This window comes from Corylus avellana, chromosome ca1 (assembly GCF_901000735.1).
Source record: "Corylus avellana chromosome ca1, CavTom2PMs-1.0".
NCBI lineage: Eukaryota > Viridiplantae > Streptophyta > Magnoliopsida > Fagales > Betulaceae > Corylus > Corylus avellana.
The window spans coordinates 27,568,149-27,581,662 of record NC_081541.1 but is presented as its reverse complement, the minus strand read 5'-3'; the positions used below and the strand labels follow the sequence as shown (position 1 = coordinate 27,581,662).

Here is a 13,514-nt window from a genome sequence, read left to right as displayed (position 1 = left end):
CAGTCCAAAATGTATCCAGTTAAGGGCTTTCAGAAATTTTAGAGTTACAAATAAAACTCTTGTCTTATTACTAATTAATAATAAAATATTATTTATAATTTTAAAAAAAATTTAAAAACAAAATAATAAAAAAAAATAAGGAGTGGTTGGCCACCCAGAAAAAAAAAGAAAAAGAAATTGATCTAGGGGTGGCTGGCCACCCCCTAGGGCAAAAATTGGGTGGCTAGCCACCCCTTATTTTTTTTTTATTATTTTGTTTATATATTTTTTTTGAAACTATAAATAATATTTTATTAGTGGAACATGTGCCCCATTTGGAGTTCTAAAATTTTTGAAAAGGAATCTTAGTCTTTAATTGCATATTCTCCAGTTTATTTTGAACAAGAGAAAATTTGTTTATAGTGGTCCACCCTTCTAGTTTCTCGGGAAAATGCAAATACGATTATTAACAATATATTCATTCACATAATGTTATTATCACTATTGAGTATTCACATTGTATTACACGATAATTATCTGCTTTCACGTGATTATTGTAATTATTAATTTACGTATTGTTGGCCTTGTTTTAAAGTTATAATTTCGAGCATGCGCATTTTTTTGGTCAGAACTTTTAAAAATTGTTTCATATTTTTTTGGTGAAATTATATACTCCCAATTAAATAAACCAAAACACGAGAAGACGCATGTCTACTGTCTTCCCACATTTCATCAACCTTTCCTCCTTTGACTTCTAGTTCACACCTCTCTATTTCATGGCCTCGTAGATCTTTAGAAATCAGAGCCCTCTCTCTCTCTCTCTGAAATTACTTTGCAATCATGGCTTCAGGCACCAATGAAATAACCCATGATTTCCCGCCATTCTTCAAAGCCTACAAAGATGGTCGTATAGAGAGGTACATGTCTCACGACCACGTCCCCGCCGGCCTAGACCCACACACCGGCATTCAATCCAAAGACGTTGTCATATCGCCCGAAACCGGTCTGTCGGCCCGAATCTTCATTCCCAGAATCAACGGCTCCGATCATCAGAAGCTGCCGCTTCTCGTCCACTACCACGGTGGAGGCTTCTGCGCTGGATCACCGTTCGATTCGATTTCTCATAAATTTCTCACCTCTCTGATTTCCCAGGCCAATATAATAGTCGTTTCCGTTGACTACAGGCTAGCCCCAGAGCACCCACTTCCGATTGCATATGATGACTCCTGGGCCGCGTTGCAGTGGATCGCTACTCATTCTGACAAGCAAGGACCCGAGCCGTGGCTGACCGAGTATGTGGATTTCGGGCGGGTTTTCTTGGCGGGTGAGAGCGCTGGGGCCAACATAGCCCACCACGTGGCAGTCCGAGCTGGTGCCACCGGATTGTCTAGCTTGAAGATTGTCGGTGTACTCATGGTGCACCCATTCTTCGGGGGCAAAGAGACTGACGAAATGTACAAGTTTTTGTCTTCCACAAGTACCGGGCGTGATGATGACCCGAAACTTAACCCGGAAGTTGATCCGGATTTGTCAAGGATAGGGTGTGCTAAGGTCCTTGTGTGCGTGGCAGAGAAAGATTGGCTGAAAGACAGAGGCGTGGCTTACCATGGGAGTTTGGGAAAGAGTGGTTGGAGTGGTGGCGTGGAACTAGTGGAAACAAAAGGAGAGGACCATTGCTTTCACTTGTTCAACGCAGAGAGTGAAAATGCCACGTCATTGATGAAAAAGTTTGTTGATTTTATTAATGTAGGTGAGTAGAACAATAAGGAGAGGAGATGATATCTTGTTACCTCTGCATTAATGTTGTTTCCCTTTAGTGAATAAAAATATGTTTTTTTTTTTTTTTTTTTTTGAGTGTTTGATAAATCATAAAATTTTAAATGGTATGAGAAAGGAAGATAATATACACAAATAATACAAAAGATTAATGTGATGCATCCCTAATGATCGACCTACATATTTTGATTAATAACATTGCAGAAACCCATTTTAATATAATGAAATATATAGATTAAAATTCGTTGGTAAGAATCAATCATACTTCAATACCATCAATCACTTTTAATTTCCAAAGTCTTAATACATAATAGTGTCAAATTTCGTTGACTCTTTCCTCCATTCGGATGCTCCAATGGCCTATTTAGGTCTAAAAGGCTTAGACAGTAGCGGATCTAGGAATTGACTTTTTAGTAGTGGCAACATTAATAATACATAATATATATATATATATATATATATATATATATATATATATAATTTAAAATTAAAATAATTTATAACATGATATATGTTTTCATAATATAAAATATTTATCCTTTATGAAGTCTATATGACCCATCAATTATTGGTGCTTATTCATTAAATCTTGCTTTTTTTTTTTGGTGCACCTAAATTTATTGCCCTTCAAAAACTTAACCCTGCAAGAGAAATTGTAGAAAATAGCACTAGAAGTAGCTGTCTGATTTGTTGGTCAGCTTAAATATATGTTTATAGATAAAACTAGTGTTTTGTTACTAGACAAAGAAAATTTTAGGGACCTACTAAACTATAAGCCTTTTTAAGATTGCGTTGAAAAATATAACTTTTGTCAGTAAAATTTTATTAGAAAGTTCTACCACTAAAATGTTGTTTAGCTATTTCGTGACTGTGTTTCTTTAAGTGTTTTTTTTTTTAAAAAAAAAAAAAACTATTACTAATGTTTAGTAACAAAATGAAAACAAAAATGCATTTAGTAGCAAAAATGACAACAAATAAAAAAGACGTAATATCGTTTCTTTACCGGAAGAATGAGCCGTCATTCAGAGCACGTGGCGTGCTAGGCACGCCAGGTAGCAAAATTTTTTTTTTAATATTTTAATAAAAAAATAAAAATAAAAATAAAAAACATTTTTGCCGACGTGCTATTTATCTTCACCCCCGGAAGAATATCTGAAAAAAAAACAAGTAGAAAAAAGAGAAAGTGATTGAATCTGCCATTGGGCTTACTGCAAGAGATGTATATAACGTACCACGTTTTATATGAATTGGAGAGTGGCTCAGATTTTTTAAAAGAGGTTTGATACAGGCACAACACAAACCCAACTTAAAACCAATTTCTCTCCTACATGGCATTTATTTATTTTTTATTATATATTTTTTTTAAGAAAAATGTTAAAGGCACAACACAAACTCAACTCAAAACCAACTTCTCTCCTGCATGGCGTTTTTTTCTTTTAAAAAATAAAAGTTTGAATTTTAAACAATTCGGATCGTCTCTTTCCCTTTCAGATCCAAACATCTTCTCTCTGTCTCTCGCTCCCCCTCCCGCGCTCATCCTCTTTCTCCTCCGGCGAGTTGTTCGGCCACCGTCGAAGCTGTCCGTATGTCGCTCCTGTCTCTCTCACTCCGGCGCAAGGTTCCATCTCTATCTCTCTCACTCCGGCGACGTCTTCGGCCACCGAGTACTGCAAGAAGCACGTCGAGGCCCCAAAAGCAGCCGCCGCATCCGAAGAACGCTCCACCTCCGACGACGACGACCTCAAGGCCTGGGACGGCGAGTTCGTCAAGGTCGACCAGGCCACCCTCTTCGATCTCATCCTGGTGTGTCTTCTTCCTTATAAACTCAAATCCCCATGTTAGATCTTTTTATTATTGATTTTTTTTCTTCTGATTAGGGTTTTGGTTTTGTTTTCTCGGCTTCCGTGTCTTTGATGTGTTTTTGTTTGGTTGGTGAGAAATATTCAGGGGGAATAGTAAATAGATTTGAGTGCTTCCGTTGTTTATTGACCAAACAACCTTTAAATATGTTATGGCGTTGAAGTGGCATGAGAAGAAGTAATTAATCAAATAAGAACAAAGAGAAAGCATGAGAAGAAGTAATCAAATAAGAACAGAGATTGCTGAAGATGTCAAAGGAGACGGTTTTGTTTATGATCGAAATCTTATTTCTCTTTGATTTATTCATCATACTATTATAATATATGATGACCCAAAAAGGCACACATGTATGTATCGGTTGTCCAAGTTTGTTCTTTTTTAATAATTTTTTTTTTCTTTCAATTTTCTCGTTTATTTGGTCTCTAACAAAGTGAGATTTTCCCGAAAGTACTTATATTTGCAAAGACTATGTATAGAACTTGGTTTGAATTGGTGAGCGGAGAAAATGATAATGAAATATTCCAGATAATGACCTCTTCATATCTCAATCTTTTAGCATTGTTGGGTTAATAGTTATATATATATATATATATATGTTAGATTGGTGGCTGAAGCAAGGCATGAAGGAATTGCCAATGGCTTCATAAAAGTGTTTGAAGTGTATGGTATAAGTGTGCTTGCAAAAGTGAAGCATCCAGTATCAAGGAATTGTCTCGGAATAGTTGCTAGTGTTTAAAGTGTTTGGAAATGGCTGCAATGCACTGGCAATTGGCAAGTGCTATTATTAAGTAATGGATCGGAACATGGACTTATGGGTCTTTGAAGTATTAGGGTCATCATCTAGGTGAATTTTTGGCTAAGTGAATATTGCTTGTATCAGGCTTGTTACTTTTTCCAATCTTTTATTTAAGGAATTCGTTTGGTAGCTCTATCTGTTTTCTTTTGTGAAGTATTGCTTCTGTAAGCGTAGGCTCTCATTTGTTTTTTTCTTTTTTTTCAATTTTGAATGTTCTTTCCTTCTTCTCCATAAGTGGGTGTTTATCTCATTTACTCTATTTCTATTTAGGTTGTGCCCCTCTACGCCTTACTTTCTATGTCTTAATAAGATTGAACTACTTTTCCAAATACAATCTGGTTTATGCTTATGAATCAGTTGATGACTAAATTTATCAGATTATGGGATTTCTCTCCTTGTTGAAGGTCCAGTTAGTAGCACAAGTTTTTTGGACCTACAATTTGTAGATCATCATGGCGGTAGATTTTTTTTTTTGGGTGTTCATTGAAGGGTGTTTGTTCTTGCATTTAACATGCACTAAACTACTATTGCATTATATGAGTAACTTCAACCATATTCACACACCTTAAATTTCAATCTCACTTTGGAGTATGTCTGATTGGCAGGCTGCAAACTATCTGAACATCAAGAGTGTGCTGGATTTGACTTGCCAGACAGTGGCTGACATGATCAAGGGCAAAACTCCTGATGAAATCCGCAAGACATTCAACATTAAGAATGACTTCACACCAGAGGAAGAGGAGGAGGTTTGCAGGGAGAATCAATGGACCTTTGAGTGAAGATCCAAAATAAAGCACATCTGTTTTTTTGTGGCTTATGTTTCTCTTTTGTGCTGGCAAAAGGGGATGTTGTTTCTACCTATGTTGTTTCTACCTATCTAAGACTTCTTAAGATATTAACTTACTATTCTGGCTGTTACTATTGTAGACAATGGTTGTTTTGCTCAAACCTTGGCCCCACTTCCCTCCCTCTCCATTTATTTTTCCCATGATGTTCAATGGATCTTTTTTTTTTCTATGTTAATATGGTATATGCTGTTTTCATTCAGTGCTTTGTCCTTGTGATTCTTTTATCTACAATTTAGTCTTTGTTAGATTAAGGCGATTCACCATTGACTTTGCTAGAGGGGATCCAATTGAGCTTTGGTTGCAGAGGTCGTGAGACAGGGGGTTGTCTCATTATGCTATGTCCAAAGAGATTTCTTCAGTGGGTTGTTTATAATAGCTCTATCTAATGAGCCAGATGTAGAATTTTGTAGGTGCTTCATTTATATTGCTATGTATATGCTCCTTATCTCATCCTAACATTTATTTGATATTATCTTCCAATGAAAATGTGCTAAAGAGAAATGATCAACCTTAACAGCATCCAAAGTGGTTAAACATCATCATAATCAAATCCGTTTTTCTGGTTTTAGCCTTCTGCAATCAATCTTGCCTTGTATTTATCAATCTTCTTACCATAAATCTAATACACTATTCTAGCACCCACTACACATAAATCAAAAAGCCCTAGATTTTGAATGTGGATGAGAGAGAGGGATTACTTACCACCGGTGGAGGAGAGAGAGAGCCTTCGGCTTCGCCGGAGTGAGAGAGACAGTGGACGGAACTTTGCGACGGACGGACAGCTTCGCCGGTGCCCAAGAACTCGCCGGAGGACAGAGAGGGTGAGCGCGGGAGGATCTACCGCCAACCCCAGAGGGGATTTTCGGTGGCCGATGAACTCGCCGGAGGAGAGAGGGTGAGCGCGGGAGGGAGAGCGAGGGACTGAGAGAACTTTTAGAATTCTGAAAATTTGATTTTTACGAACCTTTGATTTGGTTTAAAAAAAATATATAATAAAAAATAAATAAATGCCATGTAGGAGAGAAGTTGGTTTTAAGTTGGATTTGTGTTGTGCCTGTATCAAACCTCTTTTTTTAAACCAAATCAAAGGTTCGTAAAAATCAAATTTTCAGAATTCTAAAAGTTCTCTCAGTCCCTCGCTCTCCCTCCTGCGCTCACCCTCTCTCCTCCGGCGAGTTCATCGGCCACCGAAAATCCCCTCTCAGTCCCTCGCTCTCCCTCCCGTGCTCATCCTCTCTCTCCTCCGGTGAGTTTAAAGGTGCAAAATTTGCTGCATCATGAAACAGCCAATTAACGGCCTTTAAAAGAACACGTAAACTTTAACGGCAAATACCTCTTCCATCCAAACCCATATTCCTCTACGGGCAACATTTCAACCTTGGCAGAGTTAGAGTTGATCTTGTTTTTTCTAAATGACGTGGCAACATTTCAACCGTAGTAGATTAGCAGTCGTTGCACGGCACAGCAAAACAAGCCAAGTCTAATCTCGTGAATCTAGAACTTTCCAAGGACGAACTTTCCCAGGACGAACTTGAAGAGCTGCGAATGTAGAACTTTCCCAGGACGAACTTGTTGACGAGCTGTGAATGTAGAACTTTCCCAGACGTGCACCAACCGTCTCCTTCTACTTTTGATGCTTTTACTGCATTCTCCATTTGCATGCCTTCCCTATAAGTACTACAGATTCATTTTCTTTGATTGTACTCGGAACCCCCCTCCTCCTCTTTCTGTCTCTCTCTGAAACTCAAACGCACATTCAGCAATGGATTCAAGCACCAATGAAATAACCTACGAATTCCTACCCTATTTCAGATTTTACAACGATGGCCGCATCGAGAGATTGGGGAAGTTCGGGGCCCCTGAAATTGCTCCCACTGGCCTAGACCCCAAAACCCATGTCCAAACCAAAGACGTCGTCGTCTCATCGGAATCCGGTGTATCAGCCCGGCTCTTCCTCCCAAAAAACAGCCACCCAGATCACAAGTTGCCGCTCGTCGTTCACTACCACGGTGGAGCCTTCTGCATTGGATCCCCTCGCAACAAGAACTTCCACAATTTCCTTGCATCTCTCGCCGCAGAGGCCAATGCCATTGTTATCTCCGTTGTCTATAGGCTTGCCCCGGAGCACCCTCTACCAACCGCGCATCAGGACTCGTTTGCCGCGCTGCAGTGGATCGCTACCCACTCTAACGGCCAAGGACCCGACCCGTGGCTTAACGAGTATGCGGATTTCGGGCGGGTTTTCTTGGCGGGGGAGAGCGCCGGGGCCAACATAGCCCACTACGTGGCAGTTCAAGCTGGTGCCACCAAATTGGTTGGTCCTAACATTGTCGGGTTACTCATATTGCACCCATATTTCGGTGGCAAGGAGATACCTAAATTGTACAGTTTACTATATCCAACGGGCAGCGGGTTTAGTGACCCGATAATTTACCCGGAAATTGACCCGAATTTGTCGGGTATGGCTGGTGCGAAGGTGCTTGTTTGTGTGGCTGAAAAAGATTCATTGCGAGATATAGGAGTGGCTTATTCTGAGACTTTAAGAAAGAGTGGGTGGGGTGGGACCCTGTCTGTTTATGAAACGGAAGGAGAGGACCATGGATTTTTTCTAGCGAATCCTAGTAGTCACAACGTGGAGCCCCTCATTAAGGCCATGGCTGATTTTATAAATCATGACTGATTTATTTTGTTTGTTATGTTGCCCTAATTTTTTTTTTTTTTTTTTAATGAAAATTTCCGGGCTTTTATTTATATCTTATTATGCAAGTTTAATACTTTGAATAAAAATATGATTTTCTTTTATTTATACTTGTTATAGGGATTGGTAAAATACTGTTTTCGCCAAATAATAAGCTACTTCGTTAACTTCACTTATAATATGTAGGGGTGAAAATGTTGATAGTTATTAACCATCCGTGAACCAAATTAATTGTTAACCGCATTAATCGCTTTTGAATATGGTTAAGATACACCGCGTCTAGGTAGTTATAGTTAGCGGTTTTAAGTTTTTTTTTAAAATCGCTAACCCCATATATATATATATATATATATATTTAAACATTTTTTATGTTTAAATATATATATATAAAAATCTAGAATTGATGTTGTATGTTCATAGAATAGACGTTGTTTTTTTTTTTTAGTATTAATTTTTTTTAAAATTTTTTCTTTTAAAAAGCAACTAGTAATTATTAAGATTATTAACCGTTAACCTTAACCGCATTTTCACTCCTAATAATATGCCCAACAAACTATGATTCGAAGCCATTCAATAAAGTTTTTATATCTTCAATCAATTAGATGTAATTTGATGGTTGTCTCAATTTATTTTAACCATTTCTTTGTCCCTTACATTTATAGCATTTCTGCTTAAAAAAAAAAAAAAAAGGAATTCCATACCAAGATGACGTATAGCACAACCACAAGAGCATTCCCATGAAAGCACAACGCTCCAAAAATGCCTAATCAAAAGAAAATGTTGCCCACAACGCACTAATTCTCATGGAGGATTAGACTATCCACCCAAATCCAATAAATTAAAGAAATGGACTGAATCCTACAGCAAATTTCATGTAGCACATTCAAAATATCCAGTCACTTGATGAAACACCAAATATAAAATCTCTAACGGCTATCTGAGGTATTAATTTGAGGTGCTGCAATTCTGGTTGTCGCATTAATAGTCAATCCACCAGCACACTTCTCACACGCCCACCATTGCTACCCATGTCATGTGATCAGCCCTTTTATAACACTATTTTCTGTAATCAGAATATTACAGATTTTATTCCCATGTTTTTAATATTATTTCTGTTTGATTATAACATCGTGTGTATGAAGAAATATGAGAAAATATATCTGAATCAGGTGTCTTGTTATGGTAGCTAGCCTCCTGGCCACTTACCATTTGCCTATGGCCATAACCAACAGCCCATCACGACTGTCCCCTTGGTTTACCCGACACTAGCAAACAACTTTACGCAATAACCAGTCAACAACAGGCAAACATTAAAACAATTTACGACAGACAGGGACAACAAACGGAATAGATGGCAAATAAATGGGAATCTCGTAGTCGTTTTTTCGTAGGACGCATTTGTTTTAGTAAAAAGCGACACACGACCGGTCGGTTTAAGGGTGTGAAAGAATGCAAGACTTTCCAGACGTTTACCAACACCATTGTACCAACTACCAACCGTCTCATCAGTCCTTCTAGTTGATGCTTTTACTCTATTGTCCTTTTCCTTTCCTATAACTTGATTCATTTTCTTTGATTTCTCGGTAACTCTCTCTCTCTCTCTGATACGCAGATTTAGCAATGGATTCAAGCACCAATGAAATAACCCACGAATTCCCACCCTACTTCAGAGTATACAAAGATGGCCGCGTGGAGAGATTGGGGATGTTCGCCGTCTCTGACCGTGCTCCTACTGGCCTAGACTCCAAAACCCACGTCCAAACCAAAGACGTCGTCGTCTCATCTGAATCTGGCGTATCGGCCCGCCTCTTCCTCCCAAAAATCAGCCACCCAGATCACAAGTTGCCACTCGTCGTTCACTACCACGGTGGAGCCTTCTGCATTGGATCGCCTTTCAGCAAAACCTTCAACAATTTCCTTGTATCTCTCGCCGCAGCGGCCAATGCCATTGTTATCTCCGTTGACTACAGGCTTGCCCCGGAGCACCCTCTACCAACCGCGCATCAGGACTCGTGGGCCGCGCTGCAGTGGATCGCTACCCACTCTAACGGCCAGGGACCCGACTCATGGCTTAACGAGTATGCGGATTTCGGGCGGGTTTTCTTGGCGGGGGAGAGCGCCGGGGCCAACATAGCCCACTACGTGGCAGTTCAAGCTGGTGCCACCGAATTGGTTGGCCCAAAGATTGTTGGGTTACTCATAGTGCACCCATTTTTCGGTGGTAAAGAGCTAGATAAAATCTACAGTTATATGTGTCCAACGAGCACCGGGTTCAGTGACCCGATACTGTACCCGAAAATGGATCCGAATTTGTCTCGTATGGCTGGGGCGAAGGTCCTGGTTTGCGTGGCAGAGAAAGATTGGTTAAAAGACAGAGCGGTGGTTTATTCTGAAGCATTAGGTAAGAGTGGGTGGGGTGGGACCCTGTCGTTTTATGAGACGGAAGGAGAGGACCACGGCTTCTTTCTGTTGAATCCCAGAAGTGATAAGGTGGGGCCTCTCATTAAAGTCATGGCTGATTTTATAAATCACGACTAAAAGTTATTTTGGTTGTCATGTTGCGGTAATTACAGTTGCAACTGTATTATGGTGAACTATAATATAAAATAAATATATATGTCTTTTTATTGAGCTTGGTAGTTGGTACCATGGCATTTATTCTATTGTAATTATTTTTAATTTAAGAAATGGGATTCTTCACAATTTTTTTTCATGTGTAATAGGTTCTTATATAATATGAACCAATTGAATTTAATAGATACCAAATATTGTCTAACATAATTATTTATGAGTAATTGGTTATTCAAGACTAATAAGATAATGTTATTAGTTTGAGAAATGATTGAATTCATTTATTTTTCAACTATATTCATAGTAAATGAATGAATTCACCATTGAATTTGTGTGGAGTCTACAAATATAATGATTAATTTTTTAAATTTATATAATGAGATAAAAAAATAAATGGAAAAAATATTGACTTGAATAATTTATCTATTAGTTTTGTATAGTATGCAATCATTAAACTTTGAGCCTCATTGTTTATCGGTTGCTAATGATCTCACAGTCAAGTAGTTTTTGAGCATTGTATATTGAGAGAAAATAGTGCATGCTAGAATATGGACAATGTTAATTTTGTCCTTGCAAAATTTAAATTCAGAATATGACGGTCATGTTGTGTCACCCATTTATTTAAATGGGTTGTATTAGAAGGACACAATTTTTTTCCAAATTAGTTGAAAAGAAATATCATCCAACACTTTCAACCCATTTAAAATAGTAAAGTGTTTATAAATATTTAAAATGCACATTAAATTTAGTATAAGTTTACTTTAGTAAATTGTTATTAATAACGTTAAGAATTTAATGTAAATTTTAAATGTTTATAGATATTTGGCACTATTTTAAATGGGTTAAAAGATATTTCATTCAAACTGGTTTGAAAAAAAATATTATATTTATATCAGAATTGGATCAGGATTCCCCTGCAATTTAAAAAAATGTAAATTTTAAAATTATGAAATTACGATTGTTTCTTGCTTCAAATGACTAAAAAAATACTGTTTATTAAAAATGTGATATGTTATCAAGTAAAATCTCAAAAAGTTTATTCTTCACTTTTAAAGAGAAGCTTATTCTTTAAAAAAAAAATCAATAGACAATTTTATACTCAAACATTTTCTACCTAACAAATAAGCTGATAAAAATATTCACAATTGTCGATTGTCATAGATAAGATGTCAGTTTTTAATTAAGTGACAATTTACAATAATTTCAGACAAAGAAGGGAATGAAATTTAGAATTTAGAAATTAATATATTTTAAATTGTAAGAGATATTTATCTTTATCCTTGATAATTGAATAGTGGGAGTCGTGACCTATGTAATGCGCTGCGTTAGAATTCAGAAACCCGGCGGCGGCATGCAACCCATTGTTCAAGGGCATATATGACAGTTTTGTTGGGACTTTTGAGACGTGCCACGACCGTTTGGCGTCCGATGCTTTTTACTAGGGGTGTCAATTCGGTTGAATTTTTCGATTTTTGGCCAAAATCGAGAATCGAAACTGGAGTACCCTCTCGGTTTTGAGAAACCGGAACCGGAACTGGGACCCCGGTTAACCGGGGTCTCAGCTACCGGCCAGTACCGGTTTTACCCGGTCCGGTAACCGTTTTTTTTTTTAAATTGGTTTTTGGACTTATTTTAGGTATTGAGCATAAAATAAAAGTCTTTTTTTTTTTTCATAAGTTGGTCCATTTTTTAAAAAATCTACTAGTCTTTGTCTAAATTAAAGGGTTTTGTTGTGATTGTTCCAAATAATTAAAAAATAAACCTAAAAAAGTCCAAAAATCATAAAAAAAATCAATATTTTTGCCTATTTAGGCCTTAGAAATAAAAAATTAAATTTTTTAAAATACCTTAAACCTAAACTTAAGTGTAAAAATATATATATATATATATATATATATAAATATTATTAAATAAAATGGAAACCGGGTTTCGGTATTTTCGATAAAAACCGGGTATCAGAACCGTATATATATATATATATATATATATAATGGAAACCCGGTTTCGGTATTTCCGATAAAAACCGGGTACCAGAACCGGAATACCCGATTTCCGGTTTCTAATTTTTCGGGTTTTCAGTAATTTTTGACACCCCTACTTTTTACTGTACTGAATTTTCTTTTCATTTCCTATAATTTATTTGATTCATTTTCTTTGATCATTTCTTCCGTACAACCACCCCCACTATTCTCTCTCTCTCCCTCATTTGGCGATGGATTCAAGCACCAATGAAATTACCCACGAATTCCCACTCCGCTTCAGAGTATACAAAGATGGCCGCGTGGAGAGATTGGGGAGGTTCGCCGTCCCTGACCCTGCTCCCACTGGCCTAGACCCCAAAACCCACGTCCAAACCAAAGACGTCGTCGTCTCATCGGAATCCGGCGTATCGGCCCGCCTCTTCCTCCCAAAAAACAGCCACCCAGATCACAAGTTGCCACTCGTCGTTCACTACCACGGTGGAGCCTTCTGCCTCGGATCGCCTTTCGACAGGGCCTTCCATAATTTTCTTCAACTCCTCGCCGCAGAGGCCAACGCCTTTGTCATCTCCGTTGACTATAGGCTTGCCCCGGAGCACCCTCTACCAACCGCGCATCAAGACTCGTGGGCCGCGCTGCAGTGGATCGCTACCCACTCTAACGGCCAAGGACCCGACCCATGGCTTAGCGAGTATGCGGATTTCGGGCGGGTTTTCTTGGCGGGGGAGAGCGCTGGGGCCAACATAGCCCACTACGTGGCAGTTCAAGCTGGTGCCACGGAATTAGTTGGCCCTAACATTGTTGGGTTACTCTTATTGCACCCAGGTTTCGGTGGTAAAGAGCTCAATAAAATGTACAGCTTTATCTGTCCAACGAGTACCGGGTTCAGTGACCCGATACTGTACCCGAAAATGGATCCGAATTTGTCGCGTATGGCTGGGGCGAAGGTTCTGGTTTGCGTGGCAGAGAAAGATTCGTCAAAAGACGTAGCGGTGGCGTATTCTGAA

At 38.4% G+C, this 13,514-nt stretch overlaps 5 protein-coding genes across 5 annotated transcripts; all 5 read left to right on the top strand.

Annotated features, from left to right (window-relative positions):
- The first annotated feature begins 694 nt into the window (after nt 1-694).
- On the top strand, nt 695-1,823 carry LOC132167947 (probable carboxylesterase 5). The gene has a single exon (XM_059578999.1). The coding sequence runs from the start codon at nt 820-822 to the stop codon at nt 1,735-1,737; it is 918 nt and encodes a 305-aa protein (XP_059434982.1). The 5' UTR covers nt 695-819; the 3' UTR covers nt 1,738-1,823.
- A 1,149-nt stretch (nt 1,824-2,972) lies between these two features.
- On the top strand, nt 2,973-5,266 carry LOC132168559 (SKP1-like protein 1A). Its single transcript, XM_059579560.1, has 3 exons — nt 2,973-3,032; nt 3,247-3,558; nt 5,017-5,266. Exons 1-3 carry the CDS (start codon nt 2,973-2,975, stop codon nt 5,188-5,190), a joined length of 546 nt encoding a protein of 181 aa, XP_059435543.1. The 3' UTR covers nt 5,191-5,266.
- A 1,458-nt stretch (nt 5,267-6,724) lies between these two features.
- On the top strand, nt 6,725-7,992 carry LOC132167948 (probable carboxylesterase 5). Its single transcript, XM_059579000.1, has one exon. It carries the CDS (start codon nt 7,022-7,024, stop codon nt 7,937-7,939), a length of 918 nt encoding a protein of 305 aa, XP_059434983.1. The 5' UTR covers nt 6,725-7,021; the 3' UTR covers nt 7,940-7,992.
- Nucleotides 7,993-9,488: 1,496 nt separating this feature from the next.
- Nucleotides 9,489-10,615, top strand: LOC132167946 (probable carboxylesterase 5). The gene has a single exon (XM_059578997.1). It carries the CDS (start codon nt 9,578-9,580, stop codon nt 10,493-10,495), a length of 918 nt encoding a protein of 305 aa, XP_059434980.1. The 5' UTR covers nt 9,489-9,577; the 3' UTR covers nt 10,496-10,615.
- A 2,075-nt stretch (nt 10,616-12,690) lies between these two features.
- Nucleotides 12,691-13,514, top strand: LOC132168549 (2-hydroxyisoflavanone dehydratase-like; the record flags this gene model as incomplete). Its single annotated transcript, XM_059579549.1, has 1 exon — nt 12,691-13,514. A coding segment is annotated over exon 1 (774 nt), but the record flags the coding sequence as incomplete, so codon positions are not given.

What these genes read in the sequence shown, in the direction of transcription:
- LOC132167947 (XM_059578999.1), top strand. Translation starts at nt 820, where the DNA reads ATGGCTTCAGGCACCAATGAAATAACCCATGATTTCCCGCCATTCTTC.
- LOC132168559 (XM_059579560.1), top strand. Translation starts at nt 2,973, where the DNA reads ATGTATATAACGTACCACGTTTTATATGAATTGGAGAGTGGCTCAGAT. An exon ending in GCTCAGATTTTTTAAAAGAG is followed by an intron (nt 3,033 to 3,246) that starts GTTTGATACAGG and finishes TTTCCCTTTCAG; the next exon opens with ATCCAAACATCTTCTCTCTG. An exon ending in CCCTCTTCGATCTCATCCTG is followed by an intron (nt 3,559 to 5,016) that starts GTGTGTCTTCTT and finishes TCTGATTGGCAG; the next exon opens with GCTGCAAACTATCTGAACAT.
- LOC132167946 (XM_059578997.1), top strand. Translation starts at nt 9,578, where the DNA reads ATGGATTCAAGCACCAATGAAATAACCCACGAATTCCCACCCTACTTC.
- LOC132167948 (XM_059579000.1), top strand. Translation starts at nt 7,022, where the DNA reads ATGGATTCAAGCACCAATGAAATAACCTACGAATTCCTACCCTATTTC.